Source organism: Cavia porcellus, unplaced genomic scaffold (assembly GCF_034190915.1).
Source record: "Cavia porcellus strain 051 isolate PalLab524CR breed Dunkin Hartley unplaced genomic scaffold, mCavPor4.1 scaffold_17, whole genome shotgun sequence".
NCBI classification, from domain to species: domain Eukaryota; kingdom Metazoa; phylum Chordata; class Mammalia; order Rodentia; family Caviidae; genus Cavia; species Cavia porcellus.
In genome coordinates this window covers 35,078,899-35,102,001 of record NW_026947500.1, presented here as the reverse complement: position 1 = coordinate 35,102,001, position 23,103 = coordinate 35,078,899, and the positions used below count along the sequence as shown (strand labels likewise).

Here is a 23,103-nt window from a genome sequence, read left to right as displayed (position 1 = left end):
AAGTGTGCAAACTGAACTTCTTTCAATTAAAGGCAATGAATGTAAAGGACCTGCTTTCTATCTCCCTTGAGTGTAGTAGGGAGCTGGGGGTAAAGGTAATCAAAATCTCTTACATTTTCATCACATTTTTTATTTAAGTAACTAGCAAGAGTATTATTACTACCTTTCCTCGCCACCTTTCTCCAGGAACATGACCTGTTTGGAGCCCGGCTCTGTTTTTGCCTTGTTAGGAAACCTCATCCTTTTCAACTTTCTAAAACAGAAGTGAACAAATAAGAGATTTGATAATGAGAACAGAAAAGGCAGTTTTCTCAGATTTAACAAAAGTGAAAGATGAAATATTTCCTATTATTATTTTTGAGTATAAAAGAACATCATGGGGAATGTGTTCATGAAAAGGGCTATTTAGCTCATTCTCACCGTGGAGGCTTGTGGCAGCCCAAATACTGCAGTGATTATTCAACCTGACAAACTGGGTTACAACCAGTATGCTGAGGCACCTTAAAGCAATTTAAAGGTGTAAAGGCCTATATACTGACAAAAGATGCTTGTGATCACCTAACTTCTCAAAACAGAGGTGACCCTCATTTTTTTCATGGGATTTGACAGGAGAGGGGTTTGAATGAAAATTCAAACATTGATGTTGATATTAATAGTAATACCCATAGCAACAGCAGGTAAAAATTAGTAAGAGTACTAAGCATTTTTGCAAATTCAACATGTGCTAGGCATTAGACTTAGACGTTGTACACCTCATCTCATTTAATCAGTCATTGTTTGGTTCCTTATGAATCATTATGGCTTTTCATAATGAGGAAACTGAAGTACAAACAAAAATGATGTATTCATGACCTGCAAATATATATACACATGCTATATATGTATATATGCTATATATACTACATGTATATTTATATATGTGTATATATATATATATATATATATATATATATATATATATATATGTTTGTATATACAAACTGGAACACTATGTAGGCCCTGAGAAGAATAAATTTGAATAATTTGTAGGATACACTAGAGACCATAGTGTTAAGGGAAATAAATCATACAGAGAAGGTTTTAACAATGTCGTATGGTTTTCTCTATATGAGAAACCAATAATATAAGCAAAATAAAAGATAGGAAACACAGGAAAGAGATCTAGAGATAGAAGGAGACTGCAGAAAAGGAAAGAAAGGACAACAAAAAGGATTAGGATGCAATATGCATATGTATCAACTTCCCATGATGAATGTTTCATGATATATTGAAAGTTTTTGAAACTAAAATTTGAAATCACAAGTGTCAGCCAGCATAGTACATACACTGTGTCTCTGGTAAAAACGTGTGCTCACTTAAACCAAACATACATTTACCTTATTAATTTAACTTAATAAAAATTAAAAATAAAAGATTTGTGCTGAAGTACTTTGTGCTTAGAAAATCATTTGCTCATAAACCACTCACAGTTATTTATGTGCTTACTCAACAAATGCATTGGGGTGGTTAGCACTGGGTACTCTCTTGACAGAGTCACACTTGTAGACCTCAAAGATAAATCAAAGAGTTTTAAAGCTCCAAAGATCTTACAGTGCAGTATGATGCTTAAAAGGGAGAAAAAAAAGAAAGAGAAAGAAGTTTCCACAACCTGAAAATAAAGAAGTATCCTTCAGTGCTGTATCCATGGTGGCTGGCACTGCACATTCATATAGACAATGATTGAATGAACCCCCACATTAAGAGGAGCATAGATGATGAAAAGTGTCATATAAACTGGGATTGAATATGTGGCTAAGATTTCCATGCAAAAGTATAGGGAAAGCTCATTCAGACAGAGCTATTAAAGAAGATACAGCCTAAATGAGAATGGATTTATTGTGTGTTGCACAATGATAGCATAGATTCTTTAGGGAAATTTAAAACAGTAAGATGTAAAACATATCAAAAAGTGTCCCAGAGAGCCATCTGTGAGCGATAAGTAAACTGAGTGTGAGCTAATAAATTTGACTTATCACATTTCCATTTATTAAACATTATGCACAGTTTCATTGCCTTATTATCACTATATATTTTCAAGAAGATACATTGTTACACAGAGCATAGAGCACTCAGACACTCATTAGATCTTGTACTGTAAACTACATAATATTCATTATGAAATGAAAAAGCCATTAGGAAAATGGATAGATGCTCTTTAGAATGAAAAACTTAAATTTTCATTATTTGACAAAAAGACATGACCTTTGAAACTAGAAATCTGTGGTTGGCCTATACTCATTCCAAAATCTTACCATTTTAATAAAAGTTAATAAAAACATTTTTTACCTCTTTCCCCTGTACAAATGGAAATGCTGAAAAAAGAGATATGCTATTTAACCCTTCTTAACATATGATTTTTAACAGCAAAGACAGGTCTATTTTTCATTATATCACCCAGGTTTCATTTTGATTTCAACAATCTTTGACAGAGATTATTAGCCTTCAGTGATTATATTAGGACTCTATTAAGCTCTCTTATCATCAAAATGAAGCTCTTGGTCCTTTCTACATTTTTAAACTAAAAACTTATGTTGGAAAATATTTTCAAATGAAACTAAAGGGGAGCTGATACATGGCAGAAACCACGATGGTCCTGACTCTGAGTTGCCATTTCTAAGTCGCATTTTAGTATCTTGATCATATCAAATTGATAAAGTCTGCCTCCTGCTGTGCAGTTTGTCGACAAGAATGTAAAAGACAATTTTTCATTTTCTTCCTAGAGGGTTCAAAAATATTAACAAATCACTTTTACTATTTACAGGTTGACTGTGGTTGAACAGTCACATGAAACTTAAACAGAGAGAGATTCCATGAAACTCACAAGGTACACCAGTCTCACACTCCATTTGGGAAAACACAGCACCAAGCACAAATATAGTATATACAGTCTTACAACCAATGCATCTATGCCCATAAATAATGGGCATTATTTGAATCTGCTTCTCACAACTCCTATTTTCCTAGTGCCCTAAGGTGCTAAGAACAAGTAGTGAAGTTATATATGAGCCAATTGGTAGCTGTTCTATAAATCGTATTAAAATAAATAGGATACAAGGCTAAAATTAAACAGCCTATGGCAAGACTCTTGTGTAAATAAAACCATTGTTTCTTTGTACATTAAAATTGTATTTATCAAACATTAAAGAAGAATGAACACAAATTGCATGAAAAAGGCAACTCATTTAAGACAAAATGACAGTATGTAATGAAAAGATTTATTGTGTGACTAAAATGAAAATTAAATTCCTGTTAAAATATTTATGTAGATGTAGCTGAAACATTGGACTGGGAGATAAATCAGAGTGGCCTTTGGTATTTCACAAGCATAATTCCTCTATTCTTGGGCTGAGAATTTAGAGCTTACAAGATGCTAATGGCACCTCACCATTTCCAGGACAGTCTCTGAAGACTACTTTCACTCAGCAGGTGGTAAGAATTTGCATCCATATTTCAAATATACTTCTGTCTCATTACTGGCTTCTTATTTCTTTGTGATTTATATCTCTATAAAATTCCAGCGAGTGCAGTAGGGAATGGGATTTCAAAAAGGCAAATTCTGCATAATATGAACATTCATCACTTGCTTCTCTCACTATTATTTTTCTGCATCTCTAGGGAGACAGAGAGAATGACAGCAAGCACTTAAAGAGGTGGGGGAGGGTTTGCTTTTCTTAAAATAATGCCATTTGGAAGCTTTCAATGTTAGCATCTAAGTGATACTTTATAGTAAGTGGCAATATTATTTGCATCGTTACCTACATTTAACTAAACTGTGATCTTTGAATAATATATGTGCATTTAGAAAGTAACTCACTGGATAACTATTAATTTGGAAAAGTCTTAATCATTTCAAACTCACAAAGTCCTTTTTGTAATAAATCCAAACATAATGAATCTATTTGGTATTCACGCGGGTGTCACAAGCAATTTCAGAGTTGTTACACTATAATTCTGTGTTACTTAATAGATATTAGGGTGGTAGCAGTTGTGTGACTGTAGATAAGACTCTTTCACAGTTCCCATGTCAAATTCCCCTCTTACTGGTGTTTAGAATTTAGTTAAAGTAAAATTACATGCTGGTGAAAACTGACAGGTTCAGGGATTTAGAAACATTTTCCAGGGTCAGGAAAGAGCAAGTTACACTGAAATAAAAGGCAGCAGGGGAGTTATGTAGGTAAGGTAGTGGAATGTTACTAAGATTAAACTTAGATATGTAAATTTTTAATTTGTATGGTAAATTTAAGAATTTAAATCCATGCATTTTGCTTCATATTTTCTCTTTTTAGTATTTCATTTCAGGAAAGAAATTTAAATATTTAGTGAAATTTTAACAGGCCATGTGCTTGAATAACAAGTATCTGGATGTCGGTCATACTTCAAAAAGTCATCATGCCCTAAATAATTTTCTCAGTGAAATTAAAAGCATTTTATCATCTGACTCGATATATAATTGTTATATGTACTCAATAGTTAAAGTACGTTGAGAAACACAAATATTTTTATTAAATGTAACAAAAAGCTGAGATCAATGGGACTGAACAAGAAACATTGCTTTGGCCCATGTGATAACATACTTCACAGAGGTGAGGGGTCCAGGAGCTCAGGAACATCAGCAAAGATCAAACCCTTTCCTTTCTCTCCTGGTTGTTTCTCAGAGCATCAGCTTTCAGGCATGATGGCTCCAGCAATGACTGTCCCTCATCACTCACATATAGCAATGGTCAGGGAAATCCTTCTTGGGAGATCGCACAGAAGATAAGAAATTGTCATTCAGAAAGCCCATAGAAAATGTTGCCTTCAGTTTCATTGTCCAGATGTGACAATGCCATCTTCACATACATATCCACGTTGTGCCATTCTGAGCTGCAGTGCATTCATTTTTAATATTTGTTCATATATTTAATTGTCTGATTTTAACCCTGCTTTATTTATTCACTTGATCAGAGTTGGAATTACATATGTATATTTTACATATATTATATATGTAATCCATATATGTTACATATATAATATATATTTAACAAATTGGGGATATATATATATATATATAACAAATTGGGAATATCCAGAGGTAAATGAATACTGATTTCTCAAAAGAATACAATTATTATGTGAATTACTGGATTATAAATATACCTCTCTCCAACCTTAGTAGATGACACACATCAGGGTCCTCAGAAAGCAGCTCTTGTAACAAAAATAATGTGTAGGAAACTGACTGAGCAGTGCTTCCAGGCTCCTGTGGAAGATGAGAAGGAAACAAGGCTGAACAAAATAAACCTATCAACCCCACAGATATTCTTGAAGTTGTTGTGATGCTTCAGTGTTATTTAAGTTGGGGCTATGCGGCCAACTAGTAGGTCACTGGACCCACATTGATGAGTCGTTAGGCTGCCCTCAGGAAGGAGGCATCACTTCATATGAAAAGTCACTCTGCCTCTGCACAGCTCTTGGAAGAGCTAAAAGCTGTGGACTTTTCCACTGGTTTCCCCTCTGGCAGCTAAGAAAACAAGTTCTTTGGTCCAGAATCGAGACTTGCGTCACGCAGCACAATATCCACTACAGTGGACAGTAACAATAAGCTTTCCAAAGTGGCCATACTTTGAAATGTTCGCAATGATTCCTTGAAGAATACTTAAGGGAAACACGTATCTGTAGTCACACAAGCCAGGTGGAATGCAAATGCTCCCTTAAATCTCTCTCCTTTACTCTTCAAATAAAGCCTTTGAAAAGAAAAACAGGAGCATAGACTTTGAGAAGAATGATGGATCCTGTTCAGTAGGTAAAGCCACGGTAAGGAGTGTTCTCCATCAACAAAGTGACTGTTCAGTCTATGCTCAGTCATTTTTGTACCAAACCCCTCTCCTTGACTTTACCTAAAGGCATGAGGCTAGCGCCCTGGCATGGACATATCAGCTTTCAAGGGCCCCACCCTTATTTGTTTGTTCATTTTTTTGTTTTAGTTACCAGGAGTCAAACTCAGGACTTCCAGCTTTCCAGGCAGACAATGCATCACTGAACTATATCCCCAGAGCAGTACCTCATCTCTTGATACCCCTGAAAGAAGGAATTCTGTTTGTACCAGATTTTTTCCTAATTTTCTCTTTATGCCTGTCATCCCAAGAAAATTATTTGGGACCTGTACAACTTGTAGAGTGATAGCTAAAAAGCCTTGGCATTTGAAGAAGAGAAAAATGATCTTATCAACTTTAAAACTGTTGAAGTAGTCTCTTTGTACATCATTATTTTATACTCTGATGCCTTATAAATTTTGGTTTTATATTCTAACCTAAACATTTCTTTGATGTTAAAAGTAAACACTATTTACTCTTTGCACAGGGAGAGAGAAAAATGCAACTGAGTTGTGATCATCCAAACACCAATTCCCACTGCTCCAATTTGCAGGAATTTTAAAGTTTGATATTTTTTGAATATATTGCTATGTTTCTAAGTAATCTATTAATTAAGGGATTACAGTAGCTCTGACACTCCCATAATTTATCTGTGAGGCTTTTGGAAAACTGATGTACATTTCCTCAATTTCGTTCTCAATTTAGAAAGATCAAGTGAGTTCAGATGGCTTAGTTAGGATCACAGAGCAAGACAGTAGTGAGACCTTGAGTCTATTAAATCCAGTCAGACAAGGTACCTTGTACATTGCTGGGAGGGTCTGCTCTCCAGGTGACTACTGTATGGACAAAAAGTCAGATATTTGCTACTGAGATTTTCTCTGGGTGAGACCTGCTGACCTGCAATGGATTGATTAAGCCTTTGACATTGTCAAGCCCATTGAGTATAAGTCACCAGTAAATTAAGCTCTAACATAGGATTTCTCTGTTAGTTTAAAGCAATATTATGGATTGAATGAGGAAGACATCACACTTTTGAACACAGAAAAAGTGACAAACAGAACTATTGTATCAATTACATTTTGTTCAGTTTCCACAACCAAGAAATGGACTGAAAATAATGACCGTAACATATTTTATGATTCGCGAAAATACCTGAAAGCCTCATTCGTATAACCCTGCAGGTCTTAGTGACCCTGTTCAAAATTGATCCATCCAAAACCATCATTTAGTGTTCTTTGATCAGTTACAAAGGAGTGAGTAAACACAAGTGTGTTGTAAACAGTTTCATCCATACCAAAGGATATGAGATCAAACAATAAGAGTGCATCCCCATATCTTCGTGCTTATATCTTCGCATAGTAATCACTGCAGTCAGGGCAGTATATATCATTTCAGACACTTTATTATGAATTGTCATGCTTAGATAGGTATATATTGTGCATTATATAAAAGTGAAACTATTCTATACTTAGGGGATAACAATTGCTTCCTGTACACATTCTTGATGTTCACTTAATAAAACTCAATCTTTCTTTTTTTTTAAGGGGAAAAGGTTTATTTAGCTCACAGTTTCTAGAAGTTTCAGTCTAAACTCAGTCTTTCTTATGCACAGATCAAATATCCCTTACATCACTTTCTACTCTTCTTGTACTCAAACTAACCCATTAGCAAATCCTATAGCGTCTCATTTAGATTCATGTCCAGAATCATCCCTATGCCACCACCCTCGTATAAGTGACCATTTTATCTGTATTATTGTAGTAGCCCATAGACATTTAGCTGCTTCTTCTTATCCTTTCAGTCAGTTCTCAAAGTATCAATCCAATAGATCCTGAAATAATACAGAGCAGAATCTCTCACTCCTTTCACTCTAAACAATTACATGATCTGCACAACAAAAGCCAAGGAGCACTAACCAGGAAGTGCAAGCTGCTACATAACCATCCCCACCCACCTTTGTCCTTCCTTCCTTCACATCATCTTCTGCTCCTCCTTCACTCACTCCACTCCAGACCCCCTTTCTGTCCTTCAAACACACCAAACATAATCCTACCTTAGAGCTCTTTCACTTGGTGGTCCCTGCTGCAAGATTCCCCTTTGCAAGTTAACAACATGGTTAAAGTCCTTTGGTCTGAGCCCACAAGTCACCATCACGTAGAAATCACCCCTGGTTGAAAATCTCAACATCCACTAATGTGTCACAGTCTATCACGTACTTCATTTTATTTCTCCTTAACAAGCTACACTACTTTTATCGTTTTGCTTTTATTCTTTTTGTTTGTTTCCACCAGGCAAATGCAAGGTACAAATGAGAAGCGTTTTCACCACCATTATTTCTAATGTTTAGGATCCCCTTCAATATTAAGTTTTCAAACATACATTATGGTTCACAATGTAGAATTCATGGTTCATAAAACATTTGAATACTCTGATTTTCACTCTTATTTACCCTATATATGGAACATAAAAAAACTAGGCAAACTTTATGTGATCTGTAATTGAGAGATTCCGCCTCTGGTAGATGAGATGAATGCTCTCAATCCTTGGTATCTTTCCTGATGTACATCCAAATCTTTTGCTACTAGTTTTTCAATTTCTTCCCGGTGACTTGGCTCCTTAGCCGGTTTTTGTATATGTAGAGCATGTGCGAGAATGACAGACAGCATGCTGGTTTTAGGTAAAAACCTCAAATGGAATTATGGGTGCCTGGTCATGTGTTTGCATTCCTGGGATCTCTGTGAGAAAATCAGGACCCAGAACACTGCTGACCCTTCATTGTAGGGCCTGGAATGAAACACACAAGTAAATCTGAAAGTGACTTAAGTCTGGAACCTAGCCAAGTGCACTTGCTTCCAGTGCAGACCAATGGACTAATTAACAAAAATAAATAAATATTGGGTACTGTTTGCCATACATTGAGGGGGATAGTTATATAGATTATTGTTGCAGTTGCTAACCAGCTCACTACCAAAAGGACTTCTCTGGCTCTCTCCCTCCCAATACCAGGATTAGAGCCAAATACTACTCAGTTGCCTGACTTCAAGTCTCAGTTTCATTACTTTCTGTCCCAGCAACTATGAACAAGTCATTGAATGTTTTTAAGATTAGCCTCTTCATTGCAAGCCTCCTGTGGTAAATTTACAGGTGAAAGAGGTTAAGGAGATAATGTACTACAAACACTCAACAGTAGTAAACCTTTAATATCTTAAATATTTTTGCTGCTGGAAAGAGTATTACATTTTTTCAATGCTGGAGATTAAATCTAGGAACTCACGCATGGTAGGGAGGTACTCTACCACTGAGCCACACCCTGTCTCTAGTGATGTTATTATTATTTCTGTCACTCCTCAAAATTCCACTGATCAAACAAGGAACCCTGCCCAGCCAGGTTTCAATTTGTCTTAGCTTTTCTGGAAAGCAATCTATCTTTGTCCAACCTGCCCCCATCTCAAAAGTTCTCCAAGAATCTGGGAATCAAAGCAGCAATTCTATAAAGAGCTCTTTACATCACCAGCAGCCAAATAGGGAGGAATTCAGAAAGACAAGCTTAGCTAGGAGTCAGCTTTTAGACTGAACCACTATACAGTCCCAGAGAAACAATATGCTTGCATACACGTCATGTTTTTATTTCCTGCTGAGGCAGTGCCACACAAAGAGACTCTCTTGAGGCTCTAAGGGCTTTCATTTCAATTGAGAACTGACCTACCCAGGTTCACATATACAAGTAGGTGAACATAGATCCACATACGCTCATTGAGGTAAAGTCATCTCTGAAGAAGATCACCCAAAACAATATACTTTTAAAAGGCAATGTAGCTGTGAACATTCTCCAATGGAACCAAAACATGATAAAGAGTAAAATGGGGAGTTCTGGGAGGTTAGACTGCTGCATGTGGCTGTAAGTCTCCTTAACTCTGCTTTGGTCACTTTACTACCAAGTGCTTTGCACACAAGCTATTATTTGTAGCACTGTTCTTACCACTCAAACTAGAGGTCAGGCCTCCTAGAGAAAAGGGAAACCCAGTAAAAGACCCTTGAGATTCCCAATGGTACAATTTCACTGCACTTCAGAAACACACCCAGTGAGAAGTTTCTTTGCCCGTTTGACTTCACCAGCTAATGAGTAAATGTCAGAGAAAAATAATCCACATAAATATTTTACATATCACAGATATGCAATATGCTCTGCTAAGCACATGGGAGATCCCTGGAGAACAATAATAAAGAATAAGACCTTTGACTTTTGGCTGTATTCTTTTGCATTTTACAATGTGTAGCCTTCCTTAAACTGTTTTTCTTTATGAATTCCTGCAGGAGCATTTTTCTACTTTTAAAGGTTTTCCCTAATCACCTCTTCTTCCCTTGAAATGTTAACATGGTAGACACATTGCATATATTCTGAATGCATAAATGTGATCCATATTTTTAAAAAAATAATAGTAGTTTTCTTCTCCCACTCCCCCAAGAACTAAGTTCCACCCATTTGTGGATGGCATAGTCCCATTGCCTTTTCATGCTCTGTCTAATACATATATTTAAAACAAATCAGATAATCAGTGTGATTCAACCTATTACATATACCTTGTATCTTTCTGGAGCTCATGATGGTCATTTTCTCAGTCGGTGCTATGTTTTTAAAATAGAACAATCTTTTTTTCTATAACTCACTAATTACTTGCTTAATGGATTCCAAGAATAGCAACTAAAGTATCTGCATCTCTAAATAGAAGACAACCTTGGTAGGCTAACAGGTGGTAATATTTATCAATTTACCATAATTCATTTTCCAGATTTACCCATTTTCATCCCTTACATATTTTTTATTCACCTGGGTGAAACTGTTTTAATAAGCCACATGGTCATTGGGAGATGGCCAGTATTTCTTCATCTTACTAATAATGTCATCATTTCCTGGTGGAACCTCCCTGTATCCCACTGTGTGCAAAGCAGGTGAAACTGTGCACATAGGGGCTAGGTACAGGTGCAGGATACAGGAGCCTCCTGCTCCTGGCAGAAAGGAGAAAAGCTGGAAATCTCTTGCTTGTGCCAAAGGAAAACAATGTGACAGCATTTAGCCAATCAAGCACTGTCTTCTGGGACTTTGAAACTCCAGCAATAAAAGCAAGACATAGGAAACAAACTCACTTGTTCATCCCAGTGGATTATCTGAAACAGACTCTTGCAGTGATGAGACAGATACTACCAGGACTCTTTGCTGCTTTCTGGAGTTACCTTGATCTTTCCCTCTGTTACTAGCCCAAGTGCTACTAATACCTAATTTCATTATCTCACTATTTCTTTCCAATATCCTTTTATTGTAACTTAAATTATCTAGCACTGGTTTCTATTTTTCAAAATCAATACATTCTAAAAAATACTAGAAATTCCTTAAGAGATTAAATGACTCAGTTACTTTGGCATGTCTCAGGAGACAATTCTAAGACTCTGTTACCCATTGTGGTAGCCACTACTTCCAAGTTGCTAGTTAAATTTAATTCAATTGAAATTATATAAAAACAGTAATTCAGCTCCTTAGCCACACCGGCTGTGCACTGGACAGCTTGAGATAGGACATTTTCATCATGGCTGCCAATCTACTGGAAGATACTTTCCTAAGGTGCTGAGCATCATTGGTCAAAAATGAGAGTGGCTAGAAATCCTCAGACAAAAATAAAAATTGGCTTGTGAGAATGAGATCTACCGCTTCCAAGGTTTACTAGCTATAATGAAATCTCTCATATAAACAGTGAGTCTACTGTACTACCTGGAACATGGTAATAATTAATATGCATTGAATCAACGGCTGTGATATCAAAGGCTTTCTGAGCTGTGAAAATGAAAAGAGTTTTTACCTGTGTGCTGTCTGGATATTTGATTTCTTACCTTCCACAGGTCCCCTGGAAGAAATTCAGGAAACATGTAGTACTTCTTATGTTTCTATTACTGGAAAAATTCTGAAATGAGATGACAAATAAAAGTGCTATACAAAGATTAATAAGCTAAGGCAGCAATACTCCGTGTGCACTTGCATAGGGTTTCAAAGACATTAATTTAGTTAAGTTGAAAGTCCAGGGAAAATAAATTAAGAAAACAAAGTCTGTGTCAAAGAAATATAGGCAGGCAATATTTTTGAGACACAAACCTATATCTTTTTCTCCAGACAACTGGCTTTCTTCTCCAGACTCCTACGCTGACCCAATTAAAACCACTGTTCTTTTCTGTGTTCTTTGCCTTAGGGAGGAAAATGATACAATGGGAAATAGAGAAAATACCTACCATCCTATAGATAGTTTCCAAAAGTCTGCGCCCTGAGGGGAAAGATAGTTCTGGAGGTAGAGACAAATGACTTGGAAGAAATATTAGTAGTGGGAGAAGTACTCAAAATCTGTCCTCTATTAAGCTGATTTTTGGACAAAGAGAAGAAAAAGGGAAAAAAATTAAAATGGATGAGAAGGCAGTTGCTGGTGGTTTCTGGGGGAAAGGGGGCTCAGAGTCTCATCTGAGGACCGCAGCCCCCTAAAGATGAAATGTCTATGCAGTTTGCATAGTAAGTTAGTCAGTCTTAGCTGAGCATCACACAGTCTTTTAAGAAATTCTCTGTCTCCAGAGCAGAAAAAATTGCATTGGAATGTATCCTGTGGAGACACACACCCTAGAGGTGGACGTCCAAAGAGGAATCTACATTATCCAGCTATTTATTCAATCCTGGCCTGGCTCAAATGAAAATGCACAGCAGCCAGACAGGATGAAGGACATATCAGAGGACAGTTTGCATGGATACATTTCTAATGGAGCAGACATCCCTGCCCTTGGGGCAAGGAACTTTCAAGCAGAGCAGAGTCCACACAGGGTGCCACTTTCCAATGAATGGTTTAGGAAAGCATCACATGCTGTAAAATGAACTAACAGACATTCCAGAACTGCTGGAGACAAGCGATGCCCCCAGTTTCTCAGCAGCACGCAGTGACTGCTGGGGCAAACACGGCCAGACATGGCATTGATCACACTCCCGAGAGAGAGATCTTGCTGTGGCACCTGACCTTTTATGTAGAATTTGTACGTGACCTGCCTTGCAGTTTAGGTGTGGGGCTGGCGAGGGAAGCAACACGGCAATGCTAGAAACTGTTTGCGTGCAGCATCTTAGAACATACAAAAATACCCAAAAGATGATACTGGAAGGTTAATATTTATTTTTGGATGAGGAGGAGGAAAGGTGTTGTAATATTTTTCATCCTTGAAACTTAACAAATTTTCCATAATAAATCTACATTTATTTTAGAATTAACTGTACTGGAAGTGCTATCTACATCCTTAACAGTTTTGGAATTAAGACATTAATTAAGCAAAATTTAACTAGGTCTGACATGATTAAAGTTTAATTTTGCTTAATGATCCATTTTCTATTCAGGTCAAGTAATATTAATTAAGTTCCATTCGTTCTCTTATTTATTCTCCCATTTTTCAGTTATTATTTCATTCAACTATTTGCCTTTGAAAAATGATTTATGGCAGAAGACAACCAGCTATATAGTCCAAAATCAAACCCCGATACCATCTAGCCTTTTTATGGCTTTCCAGCCAGTAGTGGCTTTTAAGTTTTCAAATGGTTTCAGAATAATCAAAAGAATAAGTTTTTTATGACAAGTGAAAATGATATGATATTCAAATTGTCTTCTGGGTCACAGTTTCCTCACTCCAAATAGAAAGGATGTGTGCGTGTGTGTATACTTCTCTCTCAATTCATGTTTCAGAGAACATTAAGAAAGTAAGGACACACTAAAAGAGTGGATGGTGGCTGTAGGATTTACTACATGGTCTAGAATAATGATGGCTCCTGGTTAGCTTAGGAAAAATCAATACTATGTCATTGTTTCTAATTTACACTTCTGGAATCATCTATCTCATGTTCTAACTGGAACATCTTCAGTTTATCATGCCAAAAGTATAAATGAGGCTACACTTACACATCCCAGACATGTTGCTCCCAATCTTAACCAACTCATCAGGGTAACTTTCTATCATAATTACACAAACACTCATTCCATACCTTTATCCAGAAAATAGGTCAGTGATCTTTCACAGGAAACTCCAATTTTCATTTTTGAAATTGACCGAGAATTTCCTAATGCCTGCAGCTGCATAATATATTAAGAAAAAGTTATGAATGAATTTGTGACAGAAAATTATAGAGTTTGTGACAGTCCTAGGTTTTTCTGATTGCACTATATAATAAGAGTATATTGGGTGATGACAAAAAAAATCTTAGATAACAAAATTAAATACTGAAAGAAAATTGACAGTGTAATAGTGGGCATAAGGTAATACATTCAGTTTATCAAGGATATATATGGAAATATGCTTTCAGATAAAATATTCAGCTTCACATTTCTGGTATAAACACATTTTAGTATTGGTCCTTAATGATTAAAAAAAAAACATGAATTTCACGGATAACAAGCTGAATACATGTTAGCTTTTAGTTTTTGCCTTACATACAGGGAAAGATACACCGTGATCCCCACTAAGCCATTTTCAAAGACATATGACCAGGGCAGTCACCTAGAACCTGAGCACAGAAACTCGAAAGGGCCCCATATTTGGTTTACTGCTATATCACCACCCATCAAAAGCGATGGATAGTTTTTGAAGCCAGGACTTTGCATTTTAATTTTGCACTGGGCCCGACTCTATATAATAAGTCCTGGTACCTTCCTCAGGGAAGCAATACCGTATTCATTGCAGTTTTGTGTCTACACCGTAGTGATTTTAACAGATCACGTGCTGGTTATTTTTTATCTCCCCCTTCAACCTCAGACCTGTTCTTATCCTCTCCCAGAAGCATATCGTTGGACAGGGGAAATAAAAAGCAAAAATGCAGAAAATGTTGAATACAAAAGTTTCAATTCACCTTCAACGTTTTATAATAAACATCTCTGCATGTAATTGAGGTGTTCTTTGGGACTATGAGTCTCACGAGCGTGTGAAATTATGCAAGGATGCAAAGATCTCGCGAGGTTATGACGTAGGCACGAGATTTTTTTTAAGGCAAAAGTAACGGCAGCCCTAGACCGGTGGGGGTTGGGGGGGCTGCAGGCTCAACACGCAGATGCGCGTCCTGCGTGCTGACCTGGTCTTCGGAGTAGGTGTGTCACTGGTGTCGCCAGGCACCAGTGTATAGAGTCTGGACCCGTTAACGGCTGTGGTGGGACCCCGCGTGTTCTCCGTTCTTTCCAGGGATGAGTCGTACGACGGTGGGAAACGCGCTGGGCGGTGTAGACCAGCAGTTTTCTGGTCTCGACCTGAACGCTTCTGGTCATCAGAGTGGGGGAGCGAGTGGAGCCAGCAAAGGACGTTACATCCCTCCTCACCTCAGGAACAGAGACGCATCCAAAGGACTCTCGGATAGGGAAAGCTCAGCATGGAGCTGCGGTAGAGACAAGGATGCCTACAGCAGTTTTGGGTCTCGTGATTCGCGGGGCAAGTCCAGTTACGTCAGTGATCGTGGAAGTGGAGCGAGGGGAAGATTTGATGACCGTGGGCGGAGCGGCTGTGACAGCGCGGGCAGCCGCGACAGAGCTGGCTTTGGCAAATTTCAACGGAGTGAACATAGTCGCTGGTGTGAGCGATCGGATGAAGACGATTGGTCAAAACCACTTCCACCCAGTGAACGCTTAGAACAGGAGCTCTTCTCAGGAGGAAATACCGGGATTAACTTTGAGAAGTACGACGATATACCAGTAGAGGCAACTGGCAACAACTGCCCTCCACACATTGAAAATTTCAGTGATGTCGACATGGGTGAAATTATCATGGGGAACATTGAGCTCGCTCGTTATACTCGTCCGACTCCAGTGCAAAAACACGCAATTCCTATTATCAAAGAAAAAAGAGACTTAATGGCTTGTGCTCAAACAGGGTCTGGGAAAACGGCAGCGTTTCTTCTACCCATCCTGAGTCAGATATATACGGATGGTCCAGGAGAGGCTTTAAAGGCTGCAAAAGAAAACGGAAGGTATGAGCGCCGCAAGCAGTACCCACTCTCCTTGGTGTTGGCCCCAACGAGAGAACTGGCAGTACAGATCTACGAGGAAGCCAGAAAATTTTCATACCGGTCTAGAGTTCGCCCTTGTGTAGTTTATGGCGGTGCTTGCATTGGCCAGCAGATCCGAGACTTAGAACGCGGATGTCACCTACTCGTTGCCACTCCAGGACGTTTGGTGGATATGATGGAAAGAGGAAAAATTGGATTAGACTTCTGCAAATACTTAGTATTAGATGAAGCTGACAGGATGCTGGATATGGGATTTGAACCTCAGATACGGCGCATAGTAGAACAAGATACTATGCCACCAAAGGGTGTCCGTCACACTATGATGTTTAGTGCTACCTTTCCTAAGGAGATACAGATGCTTGCTTGTGACTTCTTGGATGAATATATCTTTCTGGCTGTAGGCAGAGTAGGCTCTACTTCTGAGAACATCACCCAGAAAGTAGTTTGGGTGGATGAGATGGACAAACGGTCATTTCTGCTTGATCTCTTGTGTGCAACAGGAAAAGACTCACTGACTTTAGTGTTTGTGGAGACCAAAAAGGGTGCAGATTCTCTGGAGGATTTCTTATATCATGAAGGTTTTGCCTGTGCCAGCATTCATGGAGACAGATCGCAGAGAGATCGAGAGGAAGCACTTCGCCAGTTCCGCTTGGGGAAAAGTCCAATTCTGGTTGCTACAGCTGTGGCAGCCAGAGGTCTAGACATTTCAAACGTGAAACACGTTATCAACTTTGATTTGCCAAGTGACATTGAGGAATATGTGCATCGCATTGGTCGTACAGGGCGTGTAGGAAACCTTGGCCTTGCCACCTCCTTCTTCAATGAAAGAAATGCAAACATCACAAAGGATTTGTTGGATCTTCTTATAGAAGCTAAACAAGAGGTCCCATCTTGGTTGAAAAATATGGCTTTTGAACATCATCACAAGGGGAGCAGTCGTGGACGTTCTAAGAGCAGATTCACTGGAGGATTTGGTGGCAGAGACTACCGACAAAATAGTGGTTCTGGCAGTTCTTGCAACAATCGTGCCAGCAGTAGCCGCAGTGGTGGAGGTAGTCATGGTAATAGCAGAGGATTTGGTGGAGGTGGCTATGGAGGCTTCTACAGTAGTGATGGGTATGGTGGGAATTATAACTCCCAGAGTGTTGACTGGTGGGGCAACTGAATCTCTTTTGCTATAGTCATCATCCTTTCATACAAGATAATATGGTAACCACATGTGACTTAGCCAGACTATTTTACGTGTAGCTTCAAGAATCGGCAGTACTTTACCAACTGCAATTCTCCTAAAACTTTCAAGAGCAATCTGGTCTATAAGTTAACCTTGGCACACAGGTGTGATTGGATTTAGCAAGGATAATTCGTCAGTATATAAGAAGGAAAGTCTAGTGCAGTAGCCTTTGTTAGGGTTTTGATACTTGCAGACCCTGGAAGGCAGAAAGACATTTTGAAACATAATTATTTTCTAATATGACAAGCAACTAAATTTGTGACTTGCTCATTCTATCCTGGATAGGCATTTCAAATCTTAAATTATAAGAAGCTGTTCAAGTCATGAAGTGTGATGTGAATACATGGTAACTTTTTTTGAAAGTATTCTTTAAAATTAATACAAGTAAATACAACAATTCCTTATTTAATGTTTAGCTGTTTACTAATTTTAAGCTTGTAATCTGTGGGCATATTATTGCAGGAAAAGTTTAAAAACCTGATAAAGTGTTTGAGAGAATATACTTAGATTCTTTAATGCTTTCCATAAATAAAATTGAAATTTTAAAATAGCTATCCATAGGAATGACCAGTCCATGATACAAGCCTTGGGTTTTGGTCTTTACTGGATATGATGCTGATTTGCTTGTTTGTTTTTTGTTCAAGAAAGTATTAACTGAAATGATTATGCAGCAGGCTTTATTTTAATGCAGATTCACATTGCTTTGCTACAGTTGAATTAAAATGTTAAGATGGTTTATATCATTTACATCATTTACTGTAGATTTTGTAAATCTGAGAATAAGGAATTGAGATTGCACCGGTTGCAGCCATGCACTAAACTGCACAAGGTGTCAGTTCTTCATAGTGCAGGTTTATTGTATCTTAGTTGCATATGTTTCCACTTTATTTACAGTCTTTGTGCTAAATTTGTCCAAAGATGATTGTCCACTACAAAAAAGAAAATGCTCCTCCACTTGGGATGTTGTGGCCACGATGTGCTGATCTTTAAAAATAAATCCTTAGAGTGGCATAAGTTGACAAATTTCTTAAAGTGCAATAAATTTTTAGGTGTTTTTTGCCTTGTTCTAAACTACTAAAGTAGGAGCACTTGACAGTATTGACATCATCTGTCATCGTGCTATTTCAATTAGTGTACATTTACACTCTTGAATATCCACTTTGCCCATAATTTTTACAAAGTACTTACTATATTGCACATTCAGACATATATATTGTATATATTGCATGAGCATCCTTAAATATCTCATCTTATTTTGTCTTTTGATTGTTGAACAGAGCTCATCGAAAGCTAGTTTCTAAAATTTTATTTGGACCATGGATGACAGTTAAAAGAACTATTTGTACATGATGAACCCTAGATAATTTTGCTGCTAGTTTGTGCAATATTTATTGAACATTTTGACAAATTTTTATGTTCGTAAGCCTAAAACTGATTCTTTGAAAGTTTATAGAAACTTGACCAAAAGACAGTACAAAAACACTGGCACTTGAATGTTGAATGTCACCATTATGAAATAATGTATTTTAGAGTAGTGTGAGCTTTTAGTGTTAAGTCCTATTACAGCAAATTACTGACATTGGTATTGGAGGTTAGAATTTTCTGATGAAAGTTAAAATTGGCAACTTGAAATTAATACATGCCAAAGTTTTAATATACTTGTCTTTTAAGAAATTAATGAAAATACTGGTAATCAAAGTTTTTCTGAGTTTTGTTTTGTTCATGTGTTTGGTTTTCTTTTCAGTGATTGTCCGACATATTTGCAATCTTCCAATGTGTGGTTATTTTTGTATGTTGCCATAATCAGTGACTTTTACATTCTGTGTTCTTATTGGCCAGTAAATAATAATTTAACTTTCTGAATGTAAACATTGAATCTTAAGTCACTGTAAGTTTCATTGTGTATTGTATTAGTTTTACATGGTAGCACTGCATGTGCTGTGTTTATTCTGATTTTACTAAAATAAAAAGTTGAAGTCTTTAAAAATTTATAAATGACGGAAGTAGTACAATCATTTTCCTGTAGCTGGATCCTTAAGGTGTGCCTGATATTTTCCTATTATAAATACTAATGTATTTACTTATATGTGTTTTACTTTATTTTCTTAAATTTAAAACTGACACAAGTGGAAATGTGTGAACAAATAGCATGAAATTTGAAAGACAGTTGGTATACATTGCCAAACCCGGAACATGCATAGCAATTTATATTCATGCCTGAGGGAGAACAGTTCTACCAACGATGTTTATGAATGGCTATCAATTGATAAAAATAGTATTTTCCATTTAAAACTGAATTTCTTTGAATAATCTTATATGTACAGTGACAACATAGATTTCATTCTCTTTGGACTATTTTTCCCATGTGATTTGTCCATTTTTCTACACAAAAACTAACATTTTCTATTGATTTGTACCAATTGCTATATTTGAAAAATGATTTATCCTATTTGTTTCATGTATCAGTTTTGGTAACCACATTTAAGTCCTATGGAGGTAGTACAAAATCAAAATAGAGTGATACATTCACAGTACAAGCACAAAATTATTTTTGAATAATACCTTTTAAAAACTTCTCCCTTGTTTAGTATCTTAGTGAAATTCTGAAGAAGTCACAGAAAATATCCAATATTTTGCACATGGCCCAGATATCAAAGAAACACTCCCCAAAATGGACTGTCTTGCTTGGACAGTGGGCTGTTCCTGAATCTTGATGAGTCGCTGCAGAGCTTCATACCCATTGCTTCTAGTAGATTTTCCTGCCTCCCCTATACCATTGGCATAACTCCGAATTTTCATGTTTCATCAGTTCCAGACTCACATGTGTAGGCATGACATTGTCTCCTTGGTGTGAGAAACTGAAAGAGTAAATAAGGTCTAGAATGTACAGTAAATACTGTAAAATGGGCAAAAAATTGTTCTCAAGGAAAAAGGACCTAGGATGGGGGAAAAGAGAAAGGATGGAAGGGAAATTGGGAAAAAAATGCAAGTCAATTATAATGTTAGTTTTTCAGTTCATTGAAAAGGAAGATTTGTGCTAATAGCGAATAGAGAAATTTGAATTCCATGGCCTTTACTTGGAAGAACTACTTTGAAGATAACAATATGCAATGCATTAACAATTGTTATTCTATTATTTTGTTATGAAATATTTTTACTTTTCTTCTATAATATTAAAAATTAAATAAAATAAAATGAACATATATAACTCTGCTTTAAAATCCCCCTTCCTAAAACTATTTTTAAATATGCATAGTTTTTCACACCCTGTAAATCAAGCTAAATATCTTTTTCAAGTGACACCTTCACAAGGTTGGAGGAAAGGGTGCATAATACTGAAGAAAAGACTCCCCAGGGTCCCATCAGCCTACATCACCCAACATCTCCTGTCATGTGAGTATATTTGAAATGTATTATAAAATCTAGAAATGAGTGACTGCAGCTACACCAAAGGACAGTGAATCTAATTAATACATGACTTACTAATAACGTCTATAAAATAAGAAAATCCTAGAAACATATGGAACAAGAATAGAAACATATAGAGAAAAATAACTTGCTTTATTCAGTAAACAGCAACAAAAGCAATAGTGGACTGTCCTTCCCACCCCAAAATAAATTTCTGGTTTGCATGGTCATATAGATGCCAGAACGAAGTCCTTGCTTTTTTTCTGACAAAAATGAGGAGGAAGAGCAGAAGCATACACAAAGATGGCAAGGACTTGCTTTTCCTAAATATCATCCCATGACTGGACAAATAGGATCTGTCAAGGCTTCAAATTTTTCTAAAAATAGCAGAAAATAGCAAGATCTAAATCACTCCAATTACATTTATATCTCACCTGTCTTTTCAAGAATAATACACATTTGTAATCAATTACCCTTTATATTACAAGAGCAAGGTAAGATTTATAAATGGAAAACATCTCAATTCTTTGAGAATTAAATGTCTAAATTGAATACACAAACTGATACTCTGCAGTTGATGTAAAACTCATATATATATATTTAGGTACCGGGGATGGAAAACATAACCTCATGCTTGCCAGGCATAACACTGAACTAAACCCCCGGCCTTTTTGGTGGGGCAGGGGAGGTACCAGGGATCAAACTCATGATCTCACGCTTGTCAGGCAGGTGCTTATGCTACTGAACAAAATACTTAGCTCCCTAATTCGCTACTATTTAAATTTAGAGTATAAAATGTAAGTCATAACCAATAATGGAGTTGTTACAATGTAAAATATAAGTCACAACCAATTTTGCTAATTAGTATTGATGTGTCATTGATTGTGAGTTATTACATAAAATGGAGATGGTATATTACACAAAGTGTTCAGAGAAAGCTAATAATTCTTCTCATGTCAGGTAATTCAGACACTGTAGAGTCTGGTTTAATATTGGAAATCATTTGATGGTATTTAGCAGCTTCTTCTGACCTTAGCAATCACTTTACACAATTACCTCAAGTAACAAATGAGAAAATAAAACAACAAAAATTATGATTAAATACACTGACTAACCAATGAGCATACAACGAATTAGTGGCAAAGATGGAACTTGAACTTGGATTTCTGATAATATATCCAGAATTTTCTCCATTGTAACTGCAACAATTCTCTACAGAAAATAGTAAATTAACATTTATCTATGCACTCAACAGTTATTTTGATGGAATGAGACAGTGATTCTAACATTAAATAAGGTATAAATGGAGCAAACATAGTTATGTACAGTGGTACCTTGGTTCAAGAACTTAATTCTTTCTATGATTCTGGTCACAAACTGAATTGTAAAAGAACCAAATCAAATTTCCTCATAAGGTTAACATTGAACTGAACCACTGAATTTGATTGTTTTTGTCCAGTTCCATTTCCGACCAGAATAAAATCTCAACAAAAAGAAAAAGCTATACAATAACAGTAGTAATCATCTTCAGATGAAACAATTAGAGATAACTCTTGCTTTACTTTTTATAATAACTCTGAATATATTCTCCAATTTATGCTCAGCAAACAATATTAATTGCACATATAAACAATTTTCAAATGTTGTAGAGAAAAATAATATATGATAATATAAAATACATATTATGGCATTATATAATCCATACAATATACTGTACTTGCATTCTTACAAGAAATTTATCATTGTTTTTCAAAACCTTATTTAAACACAACTCCATTAGGATGATGTTTACAAAAAGATGTAGGCATATAAATCAGCTTTGGAGACGTGAATACTCTACCTGAGACTCAGTGAATCCATATTACACTGGTATACTGATGATTCTGAGACCTGCTACAGTACAGGAAAGCATTTAAACTGACTTAAGTCAGCACTTTGCTTACTTAGTTGATCATAGCACTGTTCATAAGGAAGCACATGGTACTAAACAAAGTTTTGCAGAAATATGCAAGGAAGCCTCAAAACTCTTTAAAATTCCAACTCATGTTCTCACAGGAAAATCAATAATTCAAGGGTCTTGACTGAACATTGCTTACAAATACTTTTATGGTATGCTTTTAAAGTTAACTGTATGTTTGTAATGTATAAATTATCAGGCCTATGTCCAATAGTTAATTTTTAACCTGTGATATGTAGTGAAATAGGCAATGAGATGTTGATGTCTATGAGTTACTACTGCATGTCTGCACATTTTTTCATTGATTTTAATGTCCAAGATGATCACTTTTAATTTTGCTTCTTCCCCAAGGCTCTTTTACAGAAGATCAATAATATTGAAATTAAGAACATCAGTTGAAGGAAGGTTAGAGTCATGTCATAGTCTGGACACTATGACATCAAATGAGATGAGTTCAGTGACTTGGATTTCATACCCAGGGCCTCAAGTCAACATATGGACTTCAGAAATCCATACAATTTAAATGTGCATATAACACAGAGAGAGAGAGTGTGTGAAAGAGATA

General features: G+C 36.6%; 1 protein-coding gene and 1 long non-coding RNA gene across 2 annotated transcripts in view; one reads left to right on the top strand and one right to left on the bottom strand.

Moving 5' to 3' along the window:
- Window positions 1-1,022: 1,022 nt before the first annotated feature.
- The window catches only part of LOC106026234 (uncharacterized), a 353,400-nt gene continuing 331,319 nt past the window's right edge, over window positions 1,023-23,103 (bottom strand). The window contains exons 5-7 of the long non-coding RNA XR_001199852.2: window positions 13,939-14,026; window positions 11,775-11,845; window positions 1,023-5,278 (exon numbers count right to left, since the gene is read on the bottom strand). This is a non-coding gene — a long non-coding RNA (uncharacterized LOC106026234). The remainder of the gene's footprint in view (window positions 5,279-11,774; window positions 11,846-13,938; window positions 14,027-23,103) is intronic.
- LOC100723615 (ATP-dependent RNA helicase DDX3X-like) lies at window positions 14,944-17,411 on the top strand. Its single transcript, XM_003463831.3, has one exon. The coding sequence runs from the start codon at window positions 15,128-15,130 to the stop codon at window positions 17,105-17,107; it is 1,980 nt and encodes a 659-aa protein (XP_003463879.1). The 5' UTR covers window positions 14,944-15,127; the 3' UTR covers window positions 17,108-17,411.

What these genes read in the sequence shown, in the direction of transcription:
- LOC100723615 (XM_003463831.3), top strand. Translation starts at nt 15,128, where the DNA reads ATGAGTCGTACGACGGTGGGAAACGCGCTGGGCGGTGTAGACCAGCAG.